Source organism: Parus major, chromosome 3 (genome assembly GCF_001522545.3).
Source record: "Parus major isolate Abel chromosome 3, Parus_major1.1, whole genome shotgun sequence".
Lineage (NCBI taxonomy): Eukaryota > Metazoa > Chordata > Aves > Passeriformes > Paridae > Parus > Parus major.
Window position 1 is genome coordinate 36,306,619 of NC_031770.1, and position 21,246 is coordinate 36,327,864.

At 41.2% G+C, this 21,246-nt stretch overlaps 1 protein-coding gene across 5 annotated transcripts in view; it reads left to right on the top strand.

The window, feature by feature from the left end:
• RASGRP3 (RAS guanyl releasing protein 3) overlaps positions 1-21,003 on the top strand; it is a 58,336-nt gene extending 37,333 nt beyond the window's left edge. For 4 of the 5 annotated variants that reach the window (XM_015621758.3, XM_015621763.3, XM_015621759.3 and 1 more), the window contains 9 exons: positions 178-453; positions 5,608-5,685; positions 9,461-9,577; positions 11,794-11,909; positions 12,692-12,839; positions 16,334-16,370; positions 18,796-18,921; positions 19,428-19,792; positions 20,287-21,003. In XM_015621758.3, coding sequence (XP_015477244.1) covers positions 178-453; positions 5,608-5,685; positions 9,461-9,577; positions 11,794-11,909; positions 12,692-12,839; positions 16,334-16,370; positions 18,796-18,921; positions 19,428-19,792; positions 20,287-20,295 — 1,272 coding nt within the window. In that variant the 3' untranslated portion in view covers positions 20,296-21,003. The remainder of the gene's footprint in view (positions 1-177; positions 454-5,607; positions 5,686-9,460; positions 9,578-11,793; positions 11,910-12,691; positions 12,840-16,333; positions 16,371-18,795; positions 18,922-19,427; positions 19,793-20,286) is intronic. The other variant, XM_019006006.2, reaches the window with a different exon arrangement.
• Positions 21,004-21,246: the final 243 nt, after the last annotated feature.

The following is a 21,246-nucleotide window of genomic DNA, read 5'->3' on the forward strand; positions in this document are numbered from 1 at the left end:
TTGGTTGCACTCCTCCCAGTGGAGCAGGATAAGCTCACAGAGATCCCCTGGCTGATTGCCTGTGCCAGAGAGAAAATTAACACTCTCCACACCTTGACAAGAGCTGTGCTCACTTAAAAAGATTAAGGAAATGCAATGAATGCTTTCACATGGACTTGCTTCTCTGGCTGTTTGTAGGACTGGAACGAAATGACAGAGCTGGTCTCTTCCAATGGAAACTACTGCAACTACCGCAAGGCATTTGCTGACTGTGTTGGCTTCAAAATTCCTATTTTAGGAGTCCATTTGAAAGACTTGATTGCTGTCCATGTCATTTTTCCTGATTGGATAGATGAGAACAAAGTTAACATAGTGAAAATGCAGCAGCTTTCCATCACCTTGAGTGAACTGGTTTCCCTGCAAACTGCTTCTCATCATTTAGAGCCTAATTTGGATTTAATTAACCTGCTAACCGTAAGTATTGAACACATTTCAATTCACTGCTGTGATTCAAATGTTGAGTGTCACTAGGAATACTCATATCTATAAAGTTAAGTGCATATTGTTATCTCAGCTTTGAAAAAGAAAAGGGGAAAAAAATCCAAAACAGAAACAAGTTCACATGAGGTGTTAAGAAAGTCAAAGAGTTTTACTACAGTTGTATGTGAGGGCTGGAAGCAGCAGCAGGATTGTTATAAGTTACCTCTTTTAAGAATGACAGATGGAGGGCTGTATTTATGTTAGGAGTAGTAAAATCTCAGTTCTGACTACCTAGAATGGAGGCTTATGTCTCCTCTGGAATGACTGGCTGACATGCTGGCATCAACACACAAGAGAAATTCTAGCTTGAGTATCATTCTTTCTTTGTTCCCCTGTGCTTTCCATGTGACACAGTACCCTTCCTGTCCAGTAAATAAAAATGTGATGGATTTATACTGGGACTGTTCAGGTACAGAGTTTTACACTCAGGAAGCTGACAAATATGAGCCTGAGCTTGGGCAAACCAAGATGGTGTGGATATACCTATGGCTTCATTGCAGTGAGGACTGGGAAAGTTTGGGGAAATTGGAAAATCTTCTTCAGTTGTGCCCTGTGTGGAACAACCTGGGAACAAGTCATAATCCTGATTACTGGGTCAGGAAAGAGCAGGCACCAGATGCTGACCCCTGCAACAATCCTTTAACTTAAATTTTGAACTATAAAGGTATTACTATCTTGTTTTGCTCTTGTAGGGACTGAGAGCTGCTTTCTTGTGACACCCTTTCCCTTCCTGGTCATTTCTTGCAAGCTTGTCTTTGAATAGGGGGAAGCGGAACCTCAGGCTTTAGGGAACTGAGCAATGAAATAGTGAGTCCAAAAGGGTAGAAATTAGACAATGTGAAGTGAGAGATGGAAGCTGAACTGCTGCTACCACTTTCATTAGCTGTTCTGTCTTCTTGGTGATAGCCTGTTTTCCAAAATGAGCAGAAAGCTAAGGATTCTTTTAAGACTTTGCAGGTCTTCATATAGTCATCATTGTATCAGCCTGAGCTCACATAGCATATCTGTTTTTCAATTTTTAAAAAATATTTTTCCTTGTTTTCTTTGTTTTCAGCAAAATGACAGATTTTATTTGTATTTTTGTATTTCTTTCAGTGTACACCATTTACTAGGAGAAGTAATTGAGTACATGATGGGTACTTGCTCACGATATTCTGATGCATTCATTCATAATATAACTCTGATGACTTCGTTACAGTTGAGCTAAGCTGATTGTAAAAAAATGAAGTTGCATTCTGTAATGTTGATTCCAGACCTGATCAAGGGTTATAAATAAGGTAGACAGGTGTAGGTAACCTTAAACCTTTCTGGGGTAATTCTGTCTTCACATCAGTCACAGGAAGTGAAGCTGTGGACCAAGAGCATTTGATAGTGTGGGAGTATTGATTTAAAATGATGACTTCTAGAAAGGGAAAAACCAACAAATTTCTACCAAAAGTTCCCGGACTGGAATTTTGATACATACCACAATATGAATATTCTCATTTTTCTTCCTGTATGTAGATTTTTTCCTTACCTGTGTATAAGAATACAATACTTTTTTTTTATTATTTTAGTCTCTTAAATAGTAATAATGGACTTACATTGTAGATTAAATATGTCTGTCTATCTTTTTGTTGAAAAGAAAGTTTTCAATTTCTTTTGGGTCTGGGTTCAGAGAAAGAGGAGAAGAAAAGGGTTGCAAACAACCCAAAGCTGACAAGAACTGACAGCTAAAACCAGTTGACCTTGCTATGTGCAAATGGTCTTTTAGCAGATTTAGCCTCCCCTGCTGCCTACGTCATCTTTGGTTTTCAGAGCGTGAAGAATTAACCATTCCTTTTATTGCTGGGTCTTATCTCTCTAATGTCAACTGTAAAAAATTTTCCATCTTTACTTTATTTAGAGAAACTCCCCTTCAAATCTAGTAAATGTATATAAATGTATAGAATGCTTTCCAGCTGTGTGTGAATTGGCTGACCCAACCATTTGTTCCCTTCTGCTGTTTTCCCATTGAGCAGCTTCTATCTGGACAAGCTTTCAGTCGGTCTCCTGTCCTGATAAGGAATGTGTAAATCTCTTGCCTGGCCTCCCTCCCTTGCAGTGCTGCCTTTTACACAGCACTTAGCAAGTGCCTGGCCTGTGCTTGCTTGTCAAGAGAATCACTGGGTACTGCTTTGCTAGTCCAACAACTTGCACAAAAAGATAAAATGGGCATTTCATGGGCATGTGGGAATGAGGCCTGGTTTTTCTCTTCCTCAGTGGTAGAGTCCTGTTTGCTCTAACAGGGAGATGATGCCTTTCAAGTGGCTTGGAAATGGTGATGTGTGGGGAGACTTTGATAAGAGCTATGAAGTGAGAACTTAGGTTAAATGCTTGGGTGAGACGTGGGTAGTAAACTTCAGGCCAATTGCTCAAGGGGCTTACAGGCATTTTAAAGTTGTAGTTTTGAGTATAGACCAAAAGGATTCATGGGGAATGAGAGGACTCTTGGTTTCATTGGTAGCTGCTGGTCAACATTTTGGAAAGCTGGTCCTCTCGTGCCTTAAATGTCTGCACACAAACTTAGAAATCTGCTTTCCCCCCGTCCCCACACCTCTCCACCCCACCTCATCTTTTGGTAAGCATAAAAAGTCAGCTTCTAGCTTGCAGAATTTTAGCTTTGAACAAACAGCTGAAAGAAGCCAGCATCTTGCATGGGATTTAGCATGCCACAAACAGAGGAAAGGTTTGCTGTATGGACAGCAGGGACACATGCCAGGTTTACTGGCACAGGAGACTGCGAAAGCTGAGGCGGATGCAATCCTGCCCTGTGCTGTGTGAGTCTGAGCTGCATGGGCAAGTGAAGTAAATGTGTTACAATTCAGCTTCCAGTGAGCCAGAGTATGTTACATGAAGACGGACTCACTTCTCAGTGCATGATTGCTCCTAGTCTGTGATTATTCCTCTTTTCCTGACTTACTGGCCACACTTGCTCCTCTTTCACCAAACCTTGTACCTGGTTCTGTACTGCTTCCCGGAATCCAAAATGTGGAGCTAAGAAGTAGTGAAAGAGGACCTAAACACAAGCATTGCAGCAGAGAGGAAATCCAGCTTTAATGACAGTTTTGCCATTAGAAAACTTGTATTTGGTAAGGATGCTTAAGGAATGACCTTGCCTGCTGTGCAGTATATCTGCACAAACTGTTTGTTTTCTTTTCACAATGTGAAAAAAAACCCTCTGGGTTCATATTTCATCTTTTTCTGTGGATTGGAAATGGATCTCAGTTTCTCAACTAGACCACAGTGTATTTATATGAACTGTGTTAAAACTAATTTGGTGCCACCATTTTTCCCTCGCTATTTTTATATCTCAGTATCTATTTATCTAACCTGTTCTGAGACTGTATGCAAATAACTGGAAAGTCCCAGTCATTTGTACAGTCTAGTGAAGAGAATGAGAACCACCTAAACAATCAAACTGAAAGTCACCCTCCCTAACTTGTGTTCAGTGAGTTTCACTTATAATGAAAAAAAAAGTCATGCATTTCTGATCACTCCCCTACCTTTCTCAATGCCCCTCCAAATTGCTCAGAAAAACAGCAATAATAGTCAAATTAGAATAGAAACTGCCACTCACTGTAAAGCTTATTCCAGGAAAATTCTTATTATACTTTATTTGTCAGAGGAAAACTGGAAATAAAATATAAAATGAATGCTTACATAACTGCACAGTCATCGTGCTTGTAATTTTTGCGCTAATGTGTGAAACTTCTGGACTAGACAATAACTTGTCCACTGTGTGCTTACACATTGTGCCTAATGAAGTTATATCCATTGCTTAAGATAAGTTCATGTAGTTCAGGGAGGGAGAGATACAAGCTTGCTCAATAAATACTAATACATTTCCTCTCCCAGATCCACACCCAGTTCATCTGACCTGCTGAGAAAACTGTGCTCTTCCACAGGACCCAGACAACACCTTTTGATCTACCAGTTCTGCTCTTACTCCCAGTCTGACCTGATACCATCATGTGCTCCAGCTGAGTGCTGCTCATTTTATGCCACCAAGGAACCTCAGAACACAGTCACTGGGCATCTTACCACATGAACAGCATATAGTACAGCACTTGCTGGTTCCATTTTGTCTTTAGGACAGGCCCTTACTAAGCCTAAAGTGACAGCAGCATGCTGGCTGGGTAAAGGAACCTGCAGGATTCACAGCTTTTCACTGTGCCCTTAATTACAAAGTGCAAAAATCAGCAGTGTTTCAGCTAGACAAAATGAATAATGTGATCTCCAGACTTCTCTAAAACCATGTGTTTGTTTTGGTAACCTATCTTGGGAAAGGGCACAACTTGTGTCTTACTCATTGCACAAAATTGTGCCTGAAAGAGGGTGGTTCCTAGAGCTGGTTCTGCAGTAGGTGTCACTGGTCCTGCTTGCTACTTACTTGGCACTTCAGATTCTCTAAAAATAACCTTCTGTCACAGTCATTTAGGCAGTAGTAATTCTATCTGTCTGCTTGGGAACATCCTTTTAACTCAATCTTAGCTTAACTGGGGATTTGCAAGGTGGATGATAACTTCAGATCGTGTCAATTCTTCAAAGCTATTTAATGCAGGAACATGACCACAGGAAACATGAAATGTTTCTTTCCTCTCATTGCAAAATGTTAGCTACAGTGTTGATTACCTTTCCCTCCATCACTCCAAAAGAGAAGGAATTTACTGCAGATATTGATGGATCAGTGCAAGACCCCAGCTGCCAAAGTGAAAACATCCTACTTCAAGCATATTTAGGTACTTCCTTTTTTCCTCAATAAATCCACTAGGGAAAAGAATGAGATCATGATAGAAAAATCTTTAATTTACCTAGAAAGAGCTGGAAGGCAATTTGCCTTTACTTGCTGAGAGGTGACCAGCAGCAGGCCCAGCTGGGCTAAACCGGGACTGCTCTCATAGGAACACTTTTCTGCATCAGCTGCACACGGCTTTGGCACTTCTCCTCAACTCAGAGGAGCAAAACTTTGTACTTACCTTCAGTGGGAGGTATATATCAGCTTACAGACCCGTCATATCCAACCCAGTCTAATAAACATTACTGTTTTCCTTTCTTTCTTACATATAGTTGTCCCTGGACCTCTACCACACTGAGGATGATATCTACAAGCTCTCACTGGTGCTGGAGCCAAGGAACTCCAAATCTGTATGTAATCTTTTACTGTATTTTGATATATTGCTTATTTTGTCTGCATGCAGTTGATTAAGCTTTTAAATTACAATTAATGTGTTTTCTTATTAATATGTACATAAAGCTTTTTAGGGTTATGCTTGTGTAGAAAACACAGGCACTATTTATAATTTTTAGTGCATACTGGGAGAAATAAATAGTGGAACATGCCAGACTTCACTGTTAATTATTTTTCAACAAAATCTCTGTAAGTCCTGGGAAACAAAGTTCTACTTTAGATATATCCTATATAAGTTTATATCAATTATTTATTGCATGACCCTTAGCTGATTTTCTGGATGCTGGTGCAGTTACATAGAACAACACTGAGTTAAAAGATTTGTTTAAGGCAACGCAAATAATTACAAATTTTAAAACTGTTTGCTTAGGTATAATTGGCTTCATCTTGGGCTCTCAAGCAATGTTTAAACAGATGACAATACGTATTAATCTTTACTCGGTTGTGTGCAACTAAAGATAATGCTTTCTCGCATTTTTCTTTATTTTTGAAAGTCCAAGGATACAGATAAATCTCATAATTAATAGTTGAATTTCACCTCAAATATTAATCTTTCTTCTGCTGCCAAAGGCTGAGGACTCTGCTTTCTTCTGAGCATTTCTTCAGTGTGTTAACATACCTTTCATATCCTGCCTGTGATGCTCTCATGCTGAGCCCTCTCAAGTCTGACAGCAGCAGGAGCTGAGGGTGGCTGGAAATGCTTTGCAGGGGGTGAGAGCAGGATCCAGGAGTCTGAGATGATGCATTCCAGTACTTTTTAAAGTTTTGAAGCATTCTTGAAAGCAAGCAAGGAAGCAGAACTCTTTAATTTCCAAGTATAAGGCTTCTCTGGAGTTTAAAATTGTTAATCACTCTTGGAGGACCAGTTTGAGGACTATGTGTGTGCTCCCAATGATGCATTATGATGCATTTTGAGCAATGATAAGGAAACTAATGAATATTTCCAACATTAGAGCAGCTTGAACACTTGAAATTTCATTACTGAATCTTCAGTCCTTGTTGGATACAATTTGACCACAACAGTTGCTGTTTATTTCAGTCGCTCTGGGTCCCTCATGCTCTCATTACTGCCAGCAAAGTTGAAATGTTACAGCCTTATGCTGTGGAAGGATTAATGGATCGCTACTGTAAATGAAGAAAATTACCACATTGCTGCTTTGATCTCCAGCCTGATCTTGAAGCAAGACAAAAGCAATGTAAACAATGCTGTGAACTTTAACAGTTGTGGGAGACTTCTGCATCAGGATCAATGAGCAGCCAGTGACATTGAGCTATTGCAGCACCCTGATGGGCAAAAAGCTGCAGCTGAATTGACAGAAGCAGGACTATTTGAAGCTTGCTTCTCTTTAATGGAGTGCCAAAGCACACAGGCTCTGTTAGAGGGGAAAGAATCTGTAGGGCTTTTGTATGTGGAAAAATTTGTCAAAGGCAACGTGACAGAGTAGTTATGTCATTCCAACTGCTCCTCAATTTGTTGTTATGGTGCCACTCCCATGCAGGTGCACTGTGGAGGAAATGCCTCATGCTGCTGCAATCATTTCCAAGGCAAAAGTGGAGCTGATCTGTGAGCATATGAGTCTCCTCTCAACGAGGACTTGAGCAAGACTTTCCTTCTGCTAAAACTGGGAGGAGACTCTTCAGTCAGTATAGAAGGCTAAAAAAACACTGAGGAATGACCACCAGTTGTTGCATAGCACCTCCTTGTCACAGTGTCCTGCATTTCCATACCCATTCTTGTTGGGAGTTTTTACTAATACAGCTATTATCACGAGGACAACTCTGCCTGGTACAATTATACCACTGGTGATGCACTTCAGTATTTTTTTTTTGTTTTCAGTAGAATTCATTTAAATGCCAAAATATAGAGGTGTTTGCAAACATCTGAAAATGTTTCCTCAGTCTACAACACCATGGTCGCTGTGCTGGTGAAATAAATGGGAGATAGAGTCTGAATCACAAACTACATGACCAGATTCAGTGTTTTGGAACATTTAATAAATTCAGCTTGGTAGTCTCTAGACAACCAGTTAGCCCCTTTCCTCATAGCATGCATTTCAAATACATAAATAAAATCACAATTGTTCATTTGAGTCTATGAGCGCGATAGAAGGAACAAATATTTCCCTTTGGCTGGTGGTCAATAATATGAGGATTTCATTGCAACTTGTCAAATAAACATAAAAATTTAATGAGGCTTCAAATGAAATAGCCCAGAAGGAAGAGGAAGGCTCCAGTGGATTCAGTCTCTTTCTGCACTCAGACCAGCAGATGGTAAAAGCTCCCTGTGAGGTCTCAGTAGTCTAGCACCACACTGACACTTTTAGTACAGATGCTTTGAGTCAGTGCTTTTGGCAGATAGAGCTGGATGTCCAGGTTCACTGTACTTCTTATGGAAATTGAATTTTGTTGATATAGGGGTGTTTTCCTCCCAAACTTACTTGTGCACACTTGTATAAGTCAAAATCTATCAAGGCATTTATAAAAGCTGTTCTAACACTTGAAAAAGGAAAAACAATTTAATAAAGCAACTCACTAAAAAATCCTTTTTTTCTTTTCCAACCAAACACAGCAAAATATGAACCTGTGACCATTTCTCATCTGGATGTCAAATCTACAATACCATTGTTACACACAATGATATGTGTAACATCTTTACATGTCTTAATTGTCTCTCTTTCAAGTCACACCAATTGAGAGCGAAACAACTGAGACCCAGATTCTTTGCTCATCAGCTAACACAGGGGCCTTCTGAGACTGTGGACACTCTCCCTTCCAATCCATTTTTTCTGCTTGACACTGCTCCGCCTGCTAGATATCCAGTGGCAGATGCAGGGAAAGGCCGGTTTGCCTTGCAGTTTTTTCATGCTAACTAGTTATTTTTGAATCCTTACCTGAGAATGTGTTCAGGTTTGTCCTTTATTTTCTATGTGAAGAATCTGAGCTGCATTCCAGAGCTTCTCCCAAAGCACTGTAGTGGTGTGGAGAGAGTCAGGCTGTGAGCTCTGTGCACCCAGTGAGCTGTCAGCTACTATTTTGTCAAGACCAAGACATTTTTAAAATAAAATAGTCTGTCTGGTGTTATCTGCAGAGTGAGTCAAAGGTTAGAGCCTTTCTACCCAAGCTGCCTAAATGAATCAAGCTCTGCATCCTGGCACATCTCAGCTGGAAACCAGTGGGATTGCTGAGCACAATTCTGCCCCTGTTTCTGCATCCTGCTGTCTTGCTGGTGCCACACAGAGCAGGAGCATGAATTTATTCAGGTTGTGGCAGTGGCTTCTGGGCAGGGTCCCCCCAGCAGGGAGTTGGAGGAGACTGTGGTGATCTCCTCAGAGGTTTTACTGAGGAGCAAAGCAGGTTTCTGGGCCCACCTATTTCTGACACCCAGTGTGTTCACAAACCCTACAGGCCTTCCTTCCGTCCCTCTTCCTTCAAGTCTCGTTGCTGTTGAACCCTCTGGAGATGTCAGTGAGGAAAGACTGCTTGGGTTTGCTTCTGAGCTGCCTGGGGGGCAGCAGTGGAGCTGCGAGGTGCCACAGAGAGCCTGGCTGAAGCTCTTTGTGAGGACAAGCAGCCCTTTAAAACCTTGTCTGATCTTTTGCTAAGCACATTTTTACGGCACGAGTAACTCCAGCAGTTTGTGGTTGTGGCTCTGACATTTTGAGCTGCTTTTAATGGGAAATTCAGCTTCTTAATTCAGATTTGAAAATCCTTGTGTTCTGGTCCATTTCTCAGCAGCCTACCTCCCCGACCACCCCCAACAAGCCAGTAGTGCCACTGGAGTGGGCATCTGGAGTGGTACCTAAGCCTGACCCCACAGTCATCAACAAGCACATACGGAAACTGGTGGATGTAAGTATTTGGAACATTACAGTGGCCTAAGAGAATGAGAGATTTGGTATTCTCATATATTTAATATGAATTAATTAATTCATATTAATTAAGTTATAATTAATTTCAAGCTTATAATGAGATTGTTATGGTTGGGGTGAATTTCAGATATGCCATAATAAATTTGAGCTGTTACTGATATGTTCAGAAATATTTATTTTATTCCTGCAATCACCAATGGGATTAGTAAAGAGGTTTCTGGGTGGAAAGGAGCAGACTTTCAGAAGCATCGAAAACCTGGATGCTGTTTAATAGGTATGTCTAGCAAATAAAAATTCAGAGGGCAAAGTTTTGTTTTTGCAGCTCTAGCCACACAGTTCATGTCTGGTAACAGCTGAAAAGAAAGCAACTCAGAAACAAGGTCTTATACATTGATAGGTCCAAAGAACTTTTCTGGAAAAGTAGTTTTCAACTTGCTGTTATTTTACTGTCCAGAGCATGTTATGTATGGTAAAGATAACATTGTCTTGGTGTCACTTTAAAAATGTGGACATGACATCACTCCAAATTATAGCTGGGATCTTCTAGCTTCAGTTTAGAAAGTGATGTGTTGTGCTAGGTAATGTAAACAAAGCTAAACACCTCCAGCTTCCTTTGGAGAGATTGAGCCTTTCTTTCTGCTTTCTACAAATTAATAAGTAATTCTGGGAGGAGCTATTAAATTCTGACTTTGTCTGCGTTACAGCTGACTAATTGGGGTTATGTTGATAACCTAAACAAACTCTTCAGTTCTCTCACCCAGGCTTCAAATATATCTTGTAGTTTACTTTTTGTACATACCCTTTTTTAAAATAGTTTCCTTTTTCTTCTAATGTGGGATGCCAGAAAAGCACATACTGTTCCTGAATTGCTTTTGTCAGTGACATATGTGTTGATAAAAATGACTCCACATCCAAACCTCTCTTTGATAGCTTGTTAAATAGGAAGTCTGTCACAATTCCTTAATCTTTCCAGAATGTGCTGGGTGGGAGTTTATGTTTGTTTCTATAGTTGAGGGAGTTGCAGTTCCCCCTTCCACAGTTTTGGCTTGGTTTGGGACATATCATCTAGAGTTTGACAGGATTAAAACATGCTTTGGGGCTTTTATGGATGCAGCTTACTAAAAGGCTCACACCACTCTGTACAGCTGTTTTCACTTTGCCATTATTTGTTGTTTACTTGCTGCTTTGAGTTGTGCTTTTAGCCATTGTTTTTATCACAAAAAGTGTTGAATAATGCTTGGGTTTGTGTTTTGGTTCCTTCTTTGTGATGTTTTTTTTGAGGTCTGCCAGTCATCGGTTACAGTCACTTGGTAGAAATGGGTTTCATCAGGTTCTTGTTAAAACAAGGACAACACAGATGCCTTTCAGGGGTCTCAGTATATGAATTTAATGTCTTTATCAACAAAATTTTAATCTAATGAAGGGGTCTGTACTTCACTATGTGCCTCCCAGATAGTGATGTTGACTTTGACACTCATGTTTTTACCACCAGCATCGCCCATAGCTTTAACAGCCCTTGCACATCTGCAAACAGGAAGAGAGACTATAGGAACTCCTTAGCAGCTAAGGAGGCCACCCATCACTGCATGAGACCTTTTACATTTGATCCCATGTCTGTTTTTACTTAGTGGTGGATGGATGGATGGACGAGAATGGTTGTTGGACACAAATTGTTCATGATTGGGTTGTCAAAATATTAGTAAACAAAACAGATTGAAACAGTACTGTGGAAGGGTAGAGGTGACCAGCTAAAAGAGAAATGAAGCCAAAACCATCTGAAATACTCATGGAAAAGCTGCTATTGTTTTTGTTTTATTTCTTTTTTTTTTTTTTCATTATTAAAAAGTATACTTAATGAAGCAGAGGGAATATGTCATCACCTGGGGCAGAAATTTAGTGGCATTTCCAACAGAGAAGAAAAGTAAAGCAGGAATAATTAAGTGTGAAGAGGTGTGGAGGATCATCACTAGATAAATGTTGATGTCAAATTTTTTTTAAAAATCTGCCATTTTTCCCATGGAGTCCAATAATACGCATATTGAAATACTAAGCAAAAAATAAAAGGAATAAAACATATGCAACAGAGCATGTGAATAGCTGAACATTAGGTTACATATAATTATAATGTTGAAGAGGCTGGTATAGATTGAGGATAGGCTAAATAAAAATACAATAATATCTTTCTTTTCCCCCCAGTCTGTCTTTAGGAACTACGATCATGACCATGATGGTTATATATCTCAGGAAGACTTTGAAAGTATAGCTGCCAACTTCCCCTTCTTGGACTCTTTCTGTGTGCTGGATAAAGACCAGTAAGCTTGGATATCTCTTTGTGGTGGTTTGGGTTTTTTTATCTTTTCCTCAATTTAAAAATTCAGAAAATACAAATATTGGAGAAACAGCATCTCCCAAGTTTGTTGTGTCTGACAAGATTACCAAAATATGAATTCTGTTAACATTTAAATTCTTTTATTCTAGTGAGTTCCTTAAGTCCCAGGATGGAGTCCTGCTTTATCTGGCACTTTAAAAATTGTTTATGTAATAGCTTAATGACAAATTCCTACTGGGACTGAGTCAAAACCCTGGAGTACTGTGAAACTACAGGGCAGATGCTCTATCCAGGCCAGACTGATGAAACAAATAAGTTCTGTACAGCACAGGGGGAATGAGTATATGTAGCAGAGAGGGGATAATGAACATTCTAGAAGAGATATATAACATTGATTTCCTAGCCAATTGGGCTTGATAATCCTTGTTGTCCAGAATCCCTTTGGCAGTGAAGGCTGGTGGCCAGCCAGAGGCATAACCCCTTGTTCTGTGTGAGCAGGAAGTTAAACTCCTTCATTTAGTGGTCTGGTTTGTGCTCTCATAACTCTAACAGGTGGGATAACAAGGTTCATGCTGTAAGTTCAGTGTTGCTGTTTAAAGAAAGATAAGAACCACAAGTCTGTAAGGGTTTTTTCCTTCCAGCGCTGTTGCAACTCTGTCAAAGGACATGCTTTGTGTGCTGCATGCTTTCTGCAGTGAGAAAACACCAAATTTTTCAGTGGAATGAGCAGTGACAGATCTACTCTACTTTTTATTTCCCTTACAGAGATGGTCTTATAAGCAAAGAAGAAATGATGGCTTACTTTTTGAGAGCTAAATCGCAGTTTCAGTGTAAAATGGGACCAGGGTTTATTCATAACTTTCAGGAAATGACCTATCTTAAACCAACTTTCTGCGAGCACTGTGCAGGGTTTGTAAGTATGATTTTAATAATAGCATATCTTAAAAACAACGTTTAGCCTTTAATGTATATTGGGTAGAACTGGCTCCATTATATTGCTGAAGTCAATTTGGGGGCCAAATATCTCATGGCATTCAGAAACACAAAACATTTACTCATGTTGTAGCTGTGCTATCCAGTTTTGATTTAGTGGTTTCTGAAAACTGGCATTTGTGAGAATTTCTGATTATTATAAATATATATAAAATTACATTAGCTAAAGGATGTTAAAGACTAAACGAATGGTCTTACTTGGTTTATCTTAAGTTCTTCAATTTGGCTTGATTTCCCATGTAAACAAGCTCAAGGGAAAATAGATGTCTGGAGCAGAGGATGTAGATGAGGCAAAAGCTGTTCTTTCTCAGGAAATTGCACATGGCAACATAGATACGTTCACAATTCTCTGAATGGCTGTAACAGCCCTAATTTTCTCTCTATTGAATTAACAGATCTTCTAATTTGTTAAAGAAATCAAAAGTGCTTCCAGCTGTTCTGTGTGATAAGAATTTTTTAGAATTTATTAGTTGGGGTTTTTTTTTTATAATTTTCTTTTTCTCTCAGCCATAACTTACCAGATGTCACTTATTAGAGTGTTCTCAACATATCTGGGGAAGGATTTGTTTTGCGGACATTCGTGTTGTTTGTAAAACTTCTCAAAGTTTTCCACTTCAAACCAAATATAGTAAAGAATAAAGAATTACTGTGATATAAAAGTTACTTTAATGGACACACTTGGCTGAAATCAAATGTCCACATTTAGACAGCTAAAGCAGTAAGAGCAAAGGGCCATGTCCTCTGTTTGTATGTGTCTCACAGAGCAGGCTGTAAACTCAGACCCTGGCCCTGCTCTCCAGAACAGATCTTCCTCTGCGCTTGGTGGTAACTTCATTCCATGATTTTTCCACTAAGCAATATCTCTTCATGGTTGAAAGTAACAACACTTCAAAGCTCAAAAATGTGCTTCCTTTCAGACCCGCTCTGGGGCTCCTGCTCTAGTCCACGCTCCCGTTTTCCACTCACTCCTGCGACGTGTTGGTTTTGTTCCGATGCCTGAAGCCCCTATCACAACCCGTGGCACTGATTAATGCCATGGGGAAGAAGGAATTCCACCTATTTCCTCTAGAGCTGCAAAAGCTCTGGCGGTGACATGGTCAGTGCTGACGCAGGAGTGTGCTGGTGGATCTCGAGCTGACAGCACCAGCAGACCCATGGGGCAGGGACAGCCACTGGCCCGAGCCTGTCGTTCCAGGCTGCCCTGGGAAGGCGTCATTGTGTTCGTGACACTCAGTGCGTGTTTGGAAGGCTTCCACAGCAAGGCAAGGCCCAAGGACTGCCCTGAAACGTCCCCTCCTGCAGATATTTTTCTCCTGCATCAGTTTTCTAATTGGCCATTGTTAGATTTTTCACGTCTCCCCGATTACATCCAGTGCAGGAATACAAATGAGTAAGGGGTTGTACAGGAAATGGAAATAAGGTCATTTTTCCTGTCAGCTCACTGAAGTCATTGGCATTGTTCTGTGGATGAGTTGGACTGATAGGACAGGAACCAACTACAGAATCTGCTGCATATTTGTTCTGCATTTCAGTGCAACTCATCCACAGGTAGAAACCTAATTTCAAACATGCACTGATTCACAGTCAAAATAATGTGCACTGACCATGCAGCAGGATGAATTGACGTGACAGGGCAACGCACACAGTTATTAAAACGACACAGACTTTGAAGGTGGCGCTAAGACCTAATGCCATTAAGCAGCACAAAGTTGATATTCCCATGGCAAGTCGCAGTTCCATCCCAAAGCTTGAGTTGCACCACTTGGCAGGGTAGGTGACTGGCTGTCCTGCAAAACTTTATAATCTGAATTTGCACAGATCCTCTTACCTTGAAGCTCCTCAAGCCAGCTTTGCAGCAAAGACACATTCAAAGCTTTAGGTCAGAATTCATGACCTGATACTTCAGAAAAGCTTTCACTGTGGTGTGTAACCACAACAGCGGTGCCAAATATGAGTGGGAGGAAGGTACAGAGATAAGGAGGTGAGGAGGGAGGTCTTCAGTGGGAACAGATTACAGCTTAAATTAAATAAGTAACAATCCATGTCTCTTACAGTGATGCTGTTAAAGAAGTCTGGGAAAATAGGTCATTGCTGCTCTTTCAAGAGAGACTGGGGTGCTCCCCTGTCGCTGCCTGAGCACAGCAACTGCATTCACTGTGCATATATATGGCATTAGCAAGAAAAGAATAAGCCACAGGCCTTCTCTGGACCCAGCTTCCACTGCTATTCTTTCTGTTCTTTTGCTCACCATTCTTCCACCTTGTCTAATCTATTTTTTGCTCTCTCCAGAACACCATTTTTGCTTGCTATTTCTTTAGTGCAGTGTTTGGGGTGCGGGTTTTTTGGGTTCTTTACCCATAATCTTTCCATTCAGTTTATTTTGCCCTCTCCTTTGTATTCTGAATGATGTTCATCTCTTCCTTTTGAACCTTTCTTTAATGACTGTATTCACCCCCTGTTCTCTGTGCACGGATACTTACAAATCTGGTGAGGAGCCACACGCAGTTTCAGCTGCCTGGATGTGCTCACCCTCCCTGGTGAATCAGTTCAGGAAAAATAAACACCAGAGTCCCCAGTTTTTTTACTTTTATGCTAGTTAGAAAAAATGCCCCTTCCTCTCACTGCCTCTCAAGAATGGAAATGCTTGTTTTTATAATGCCATGGCTGTAGATACAGTCCTTCTAAGTACATAGAAAACAATTTGCTAGGGAGTTTCCCTGTTTCCAAGCAATCCTGCTCATGTGGCAGTGAAAGCTTCCCAAAAGTGGGACCACACACACTGGCCCTTGGATGTTTAGCATTTGGTAGTTGAAAGTGTATGTCAACAAGAACAGCTTCTGAGGTAAGGCAAAGATGAAATTTAGTGGCTTTTCTGCCTATTTCATTCTTGATCTGTTTGGGGTTTTTTTTAAGTTGGAAAAGGCAGCTACATAAATCAGGTTGCTATGGCTAGGTGCGCTGGGAACCAGTATGAGAACCAAGAACCTAGTTTTTCTCTCTAGTGGTGTTTTCTTCTGCTGTGTTTTAACATTATGGGTCAGTGATGGATCTGGAGAATGGATGTACACAGGAAATTCTCCTGCAGATAACATTAAGGGAGCCCAGAAGCAAAATGTGTTCTGGTGTTTTCACTAAGTTTGATATGATAGCACGTTTTAACCCATCCCTGGAAGCAAATGTCGTCTGTATCTCTCCTTCTCTGGTTGTCCCATTAATATGAGTAAGTAGAAGTAAGGGAGAAGCCACACAAGTCTTATCACAATTAGAGGGGGAGGTCTGCCTGACAGGAAGGGTGTTAAGAGCAGTTGTATCCTGTTTGTGCTTTGGCAGCCATTGGTACTTCCTCATTGTGACCTTGTTTTCCTTCCAGCTTTCTTTTCTGGTTCCTTGACGTTCTTTTGTCTTTCTTTGCAGCTCTGGGGTATAATCAAACAAGGCTACAAATGCAAAGGTAAATAAACTTTACAAGGAATTTTTTCAAGCTATGGGTGGTGGGTTTTAGGACAAGTCAGTCAACCATACCTGTAACTAAAATGGCATATGTTCAAACACCTCTTGCATCTACGTTTGGTTTTGTCCATGAGTAGTGATTGCTGGTACACTGTGAAGTTTCATGGCATTAAAGAAAATACCACCCAGTAGGAATGCACAGATTTCCTGAGATAAAGGCCCAAAGCAGTCCCTAACTCAATGAACTGTCCCTTTCTACCAATAAAGACCTTGTAAACTGGAAAACCAAGTGTTCTTATCCTAACACTGAGACATCCTGAAATACATCCCCTGAGACTCGGGTCAGGAAAGTCTGCTGGCAACAGTTTGTCATGTACATCCATGTGCCTGTAGTGAAGCCTACTTGCAATTTAACAGTGTCTGAGCTAGAAATAGAGAAATATTTAATTCCCAGACTGCCCAGCAGATCTCATTGCAAGATATTCTTCAGACATTCAACTTATAAAAAACCTTAGAGCTCTTACATCCCTCTTTTTTGCCTTATAAAATAGTTCATTTCTTATGCAGTACTTGCACCATGTTAAGCAGGTCAGACCAAAAAGGGCATTGTAGTGGTCCTCATTGGCTTTAAAATCCTGGACCTACTTCTTTCTCAAGCAGCCCAGCCCTGGCTGTAGGGCACTGTTGATTTTCATAGCTGTAGCTGCATCTCAGTTATTCAAAGGGGAACATCACACTTGTACTCTTTTCTCTTCGTCTAACACAGACTCCAAGGAGAAGGATAAAGAATTCACAGTAATTTTTTTTTAAATACACCATACTCCCATCTCTCTCCAGCCACAAATCTGTCTTCCTCAGAATAGGATGGGGGAAATGTCCATGGTTAAATCAACATACGTCATTCAGATATTCCTGATTACTACCATCTTAGAAGCTTTGAAAGATCTGGTTACAGTCTATAGTTTTACTGGTAGGATGAGGAAAAGAAGGTAAAGTTTTGTCACACCAGCCTGTAAACTCAATCTGAGATCTGAAAGTTGAGCTTCTGTCCTGCATCACTGCCTGTAGCAGTGGCCCAGTGTAGACTGAGCAAGAGTGGTTCTGTAAAGTCAAAGTTACAGGCAATGAAGCATGAAAGTAAGAGAGCAGAGCTGCTCACTCAGATCCTGCAGTGGTGAACAAGTGTGAGGGTGCCTGCCTTCTGCTGCAGCAGCTGCCAGCTGCTCTGTGTTCCAGCATCACTGCAGTGTGACACCCATTAGGTATGAACTCTGCCTTTGAGCACACAGCTGTCATCCTCTGTTTGAACCTCTGACGAGGGAGGGAGGGAGGGAGTTCCTCCTTTCAGGCCTGCTGCTTACCCCAGCTCTGTGAGTAATGAGATAAAGACTAGACTGCGTCGTGTGCAAGTGATAGAAGAAGCCCAGCAATTCAAGAGAGATCTTTAGCGTATCTGAGGGGGGTGCTACCTTTGAGGCAGAGAAAACCAGAGCTGGGCATGTACTGCTGCATTAGTCACATGAACAAGGTGTTGGCAGAAACCAGAACTCTCACCCAGTGCCAGCGCTGCTGCCCTGAGCAGAGTGGTTCTTACAGCAGAGTCATAAATGCAGCACCTTGACAATGCCCACTTAGAACAAAATGTTGGGCTATGGAGCAAAATCAAGGAGATGGGAATTTTTGAACAATGGAAAAGGATACAGAGAAGAGAGAGATTATGTTTGGGGCACATCCTCCACCCTTCAGCCCTTTTTTGCAGATAAGATCCATACTCCAGCCACACTTCAGATAAAGGTACCTAGTGATGATGTATCCATTGATTGATTTGAATCCCAGCACGGGCTTGGAGTGCAGGTGCTCAAAAAGTCTTGCCTGGGTGGATGATACACTTCCACAGAGATCATTCATGTGCTAATGTTGCTTACTGAGTTACTTAGACTAGTTTTAACCTGCAGTAGTCTACACCAAGGAATTCCTGCAGTCCTTCCAGATGCTCAGGGTATGGATGCTCTAGTGTCTTCTAACCAAACCTATTTACTATAATGGGCCCTGCTGGGTCAAATAAAAGCCAGCCAAATAAATAAACCACCCTCTTGGGGGAACACATGCAGTAGAGCAGAAGTATGATGTATGGCATACACAGGATCATATCATTCCACATCTCTGCCTTGAGACTATTTTACAATTAAAATATCATCTTCCCTCTTCTGCTGCCATTTTTCTATTAATGGCTGTCATGGAAATGGTGCATTCTTTTGTAATGCCCTTCACACCAAATGATCCATTTCTACAGTGCCCTTCGCACCTGTCAAACTTTTTGTTCCTTCAAAGTCCTTTCTTGGTATATCTGCCTGCTGATAGCCCCGAGGGATTACCAGATAGTTGTGGCATTCCATTTGATGACTTGACAATTTCTTTCTTTACAGATTGCGGTGCCAACTGTCACAAGCAATGCAGAGACCTGCTTGTGCTGGCATGCAGGAAATTTTCCAGAGGAACTTCAGTAGGCAGCAACCACGGCTCTCTGCCTAGCAGTCCATCTCTGCCTCCAGGTGCGAGCAGTTTTCCTCCTGTTTTAAACCTTTTCTGGAATCCTCTCTAATGGCCAGTGTCCTCACTGCCATTTTTATTTTTTCCTATCAACACAGAGCAGCACCTGTTCTTTTCACTGCACTATGGCTTGTGTTCAGTCCTCAGATTACAACATCCTTTTATCCAGTGATGGCCTTAGTGCCCTGTCTAAGGCTCACTCTCCTCCTTACTGGCACCCCTATCCCGGCTGAAAATAAATGAAATTGTACTTCTCCTTTTTTGTCACTTAAGAGCAAGGAGACATAGGGCACAATTCCAGCACTGCCTTACCCCCTGGGCATGCAGATGGTGAGACAATAAAATCTGTGCACACAGTGTCAGAAACAGTTTCCAAGCAGCATATGGATATTGATAATTATAGCACTGCTTCATACAAGGGGTTACCTCCCCACCCTCCCCAAGGCTTGTTACGTTTTTGTAAAGACTTTGAAGAAGAATACTTAAACAATCCCACCCTCTTTTTCAGCCCAAGATGAAGTATTTGAATTTCCCAGTGTTGCTGCAGAACACCAGGACCTTGATGGCAGAGCTATCACCCTTGTCACTGGCTCTTCACGGAAAATTTCTGTGCGGCTGCAGCGGGTGACCACCAGCCAAGCAACGCAGACAGAGCCACTCTGGCATGAGCCAGGCTGGAATGATTCAGGTTCCCATACTTTCCCCAAAATGAAGTCCAAATTCCACGGAAAAACTGGGAAGAACAAAGGGTTTGCAAAGTGGGAGAATGAAAAGCCCAGCACGCAGGCTGATGTAGGTCTAGAAGCCGAGGCCCCACAAGATATAGAGGATCACAATGGAATAGAAACCCTCCCAGAAAGACAAGAATCTGAGGTGAGTTCCAGAGGAAGACAAGACAGTTTAAAATCCGCTACAGTCTGAAGTCTCATAAGGTTATTTGATGGATTTCGGGATGCTTTTTCATTCAAATTTGTCATTGCTTCTTGCATGAGAGTTGCTTTCATATGAATGCTAAATCATCCAGAGATCCCTGTTTTCTACACTGCAGGACATGTTTGCTGTGACACTCTAACTGGCAGTTTGGGTTTTGTTGTCAGTATGTTCCTTTTAGGAGGTGGGGACTTTTCATTTCGAAAACCATTAAAACAGCCTGGTGGATATCTAGTCCCTTTCTGTGCTGTTGTGCCCCAGCCCAGTTCAGGGCTCCATGATACTCACAACAATTACCATTCTGACAAATACAGGAGTACAGGCCAGGGCAGGGTATTGATCTGATGTCTGGTCCATAAAGTTTATACTTCCAAAGCCTCATGCTTTTATTGACCATCTTTGCCAGCACGTAAATGCTTATTTTCTTCTGCTTACAGGATAGCTGATTGCTCACCCTGAAGCACGGAAAACTTAAGATGACAACTACAGCAAGTGTTGATAAACTGTCACAGACCACATTTGGCCACAAGGAGTGTTCCCATACCTCATCCTTTTAAACTCACCCATTTCCCTGTTTTCTTAGCTGAAAGGTGTTATAAGGCACTATTTATTTTCTCACGAGTAAGCCGTTGGATGAACATTGCACAGCCACAGCAGAACGGATCTCTGCGCTCAGTGTTTTCTTTTGTATGACTTCTGTGGAAACTTCCTCTACATGCCAGTGAGGATATATTTGGCCTTCTTTAAATGCACTGCATCATTTCGATACATCTGCCAGCAACAACAATGGTGAGGACAAAGCCAAGCATCCAAGTTTGTTCAATAGCACTCCTTCCCCACGGCTTGTAATGATCATTTAAGGAAAGAAGTAGGTGTGCATGTTGATTAAATCTCAGACAAAAATCTCTCACAAAGTCCTCTATACTGAAATTCTTTGCTCACCTGGGGGTTTGAATTTTGGCCATGTTTACATTGCTACACTGAACGTGATACCAGTTTCCAAACTGGGGATCCTTCAAACAAGCAGCAACTGGCTGAGACTGAAGGAATTCCAAGACACTAGGTGTTTGTCTGGTTACACCACAATGGAGAAGGGTCATCTTTGCCAGCACTGATTATGGTAACATTAGCATGCAATAAACACTTTAGTTTTATGTGTGTGTGTGTTTGTGTCTGTGTATATAAGTGGATGTGATACTTTTCTCTGGTTAGAAAGCTGCATGTGTTAAGACTGCATGTTCTGAAGAGCAATCTCCAAATCAGCAGTTTGCTAAGGTAAGGTCTAGCACCTGAATCTGTAATGGTTCTGGCATTTCCCAGAACCACTGAGTTATTGAAAGAGGACAGCACTCATCTGGAAAAAAAAGAGAAAAACAAAACACCACAAAGCTCAAACC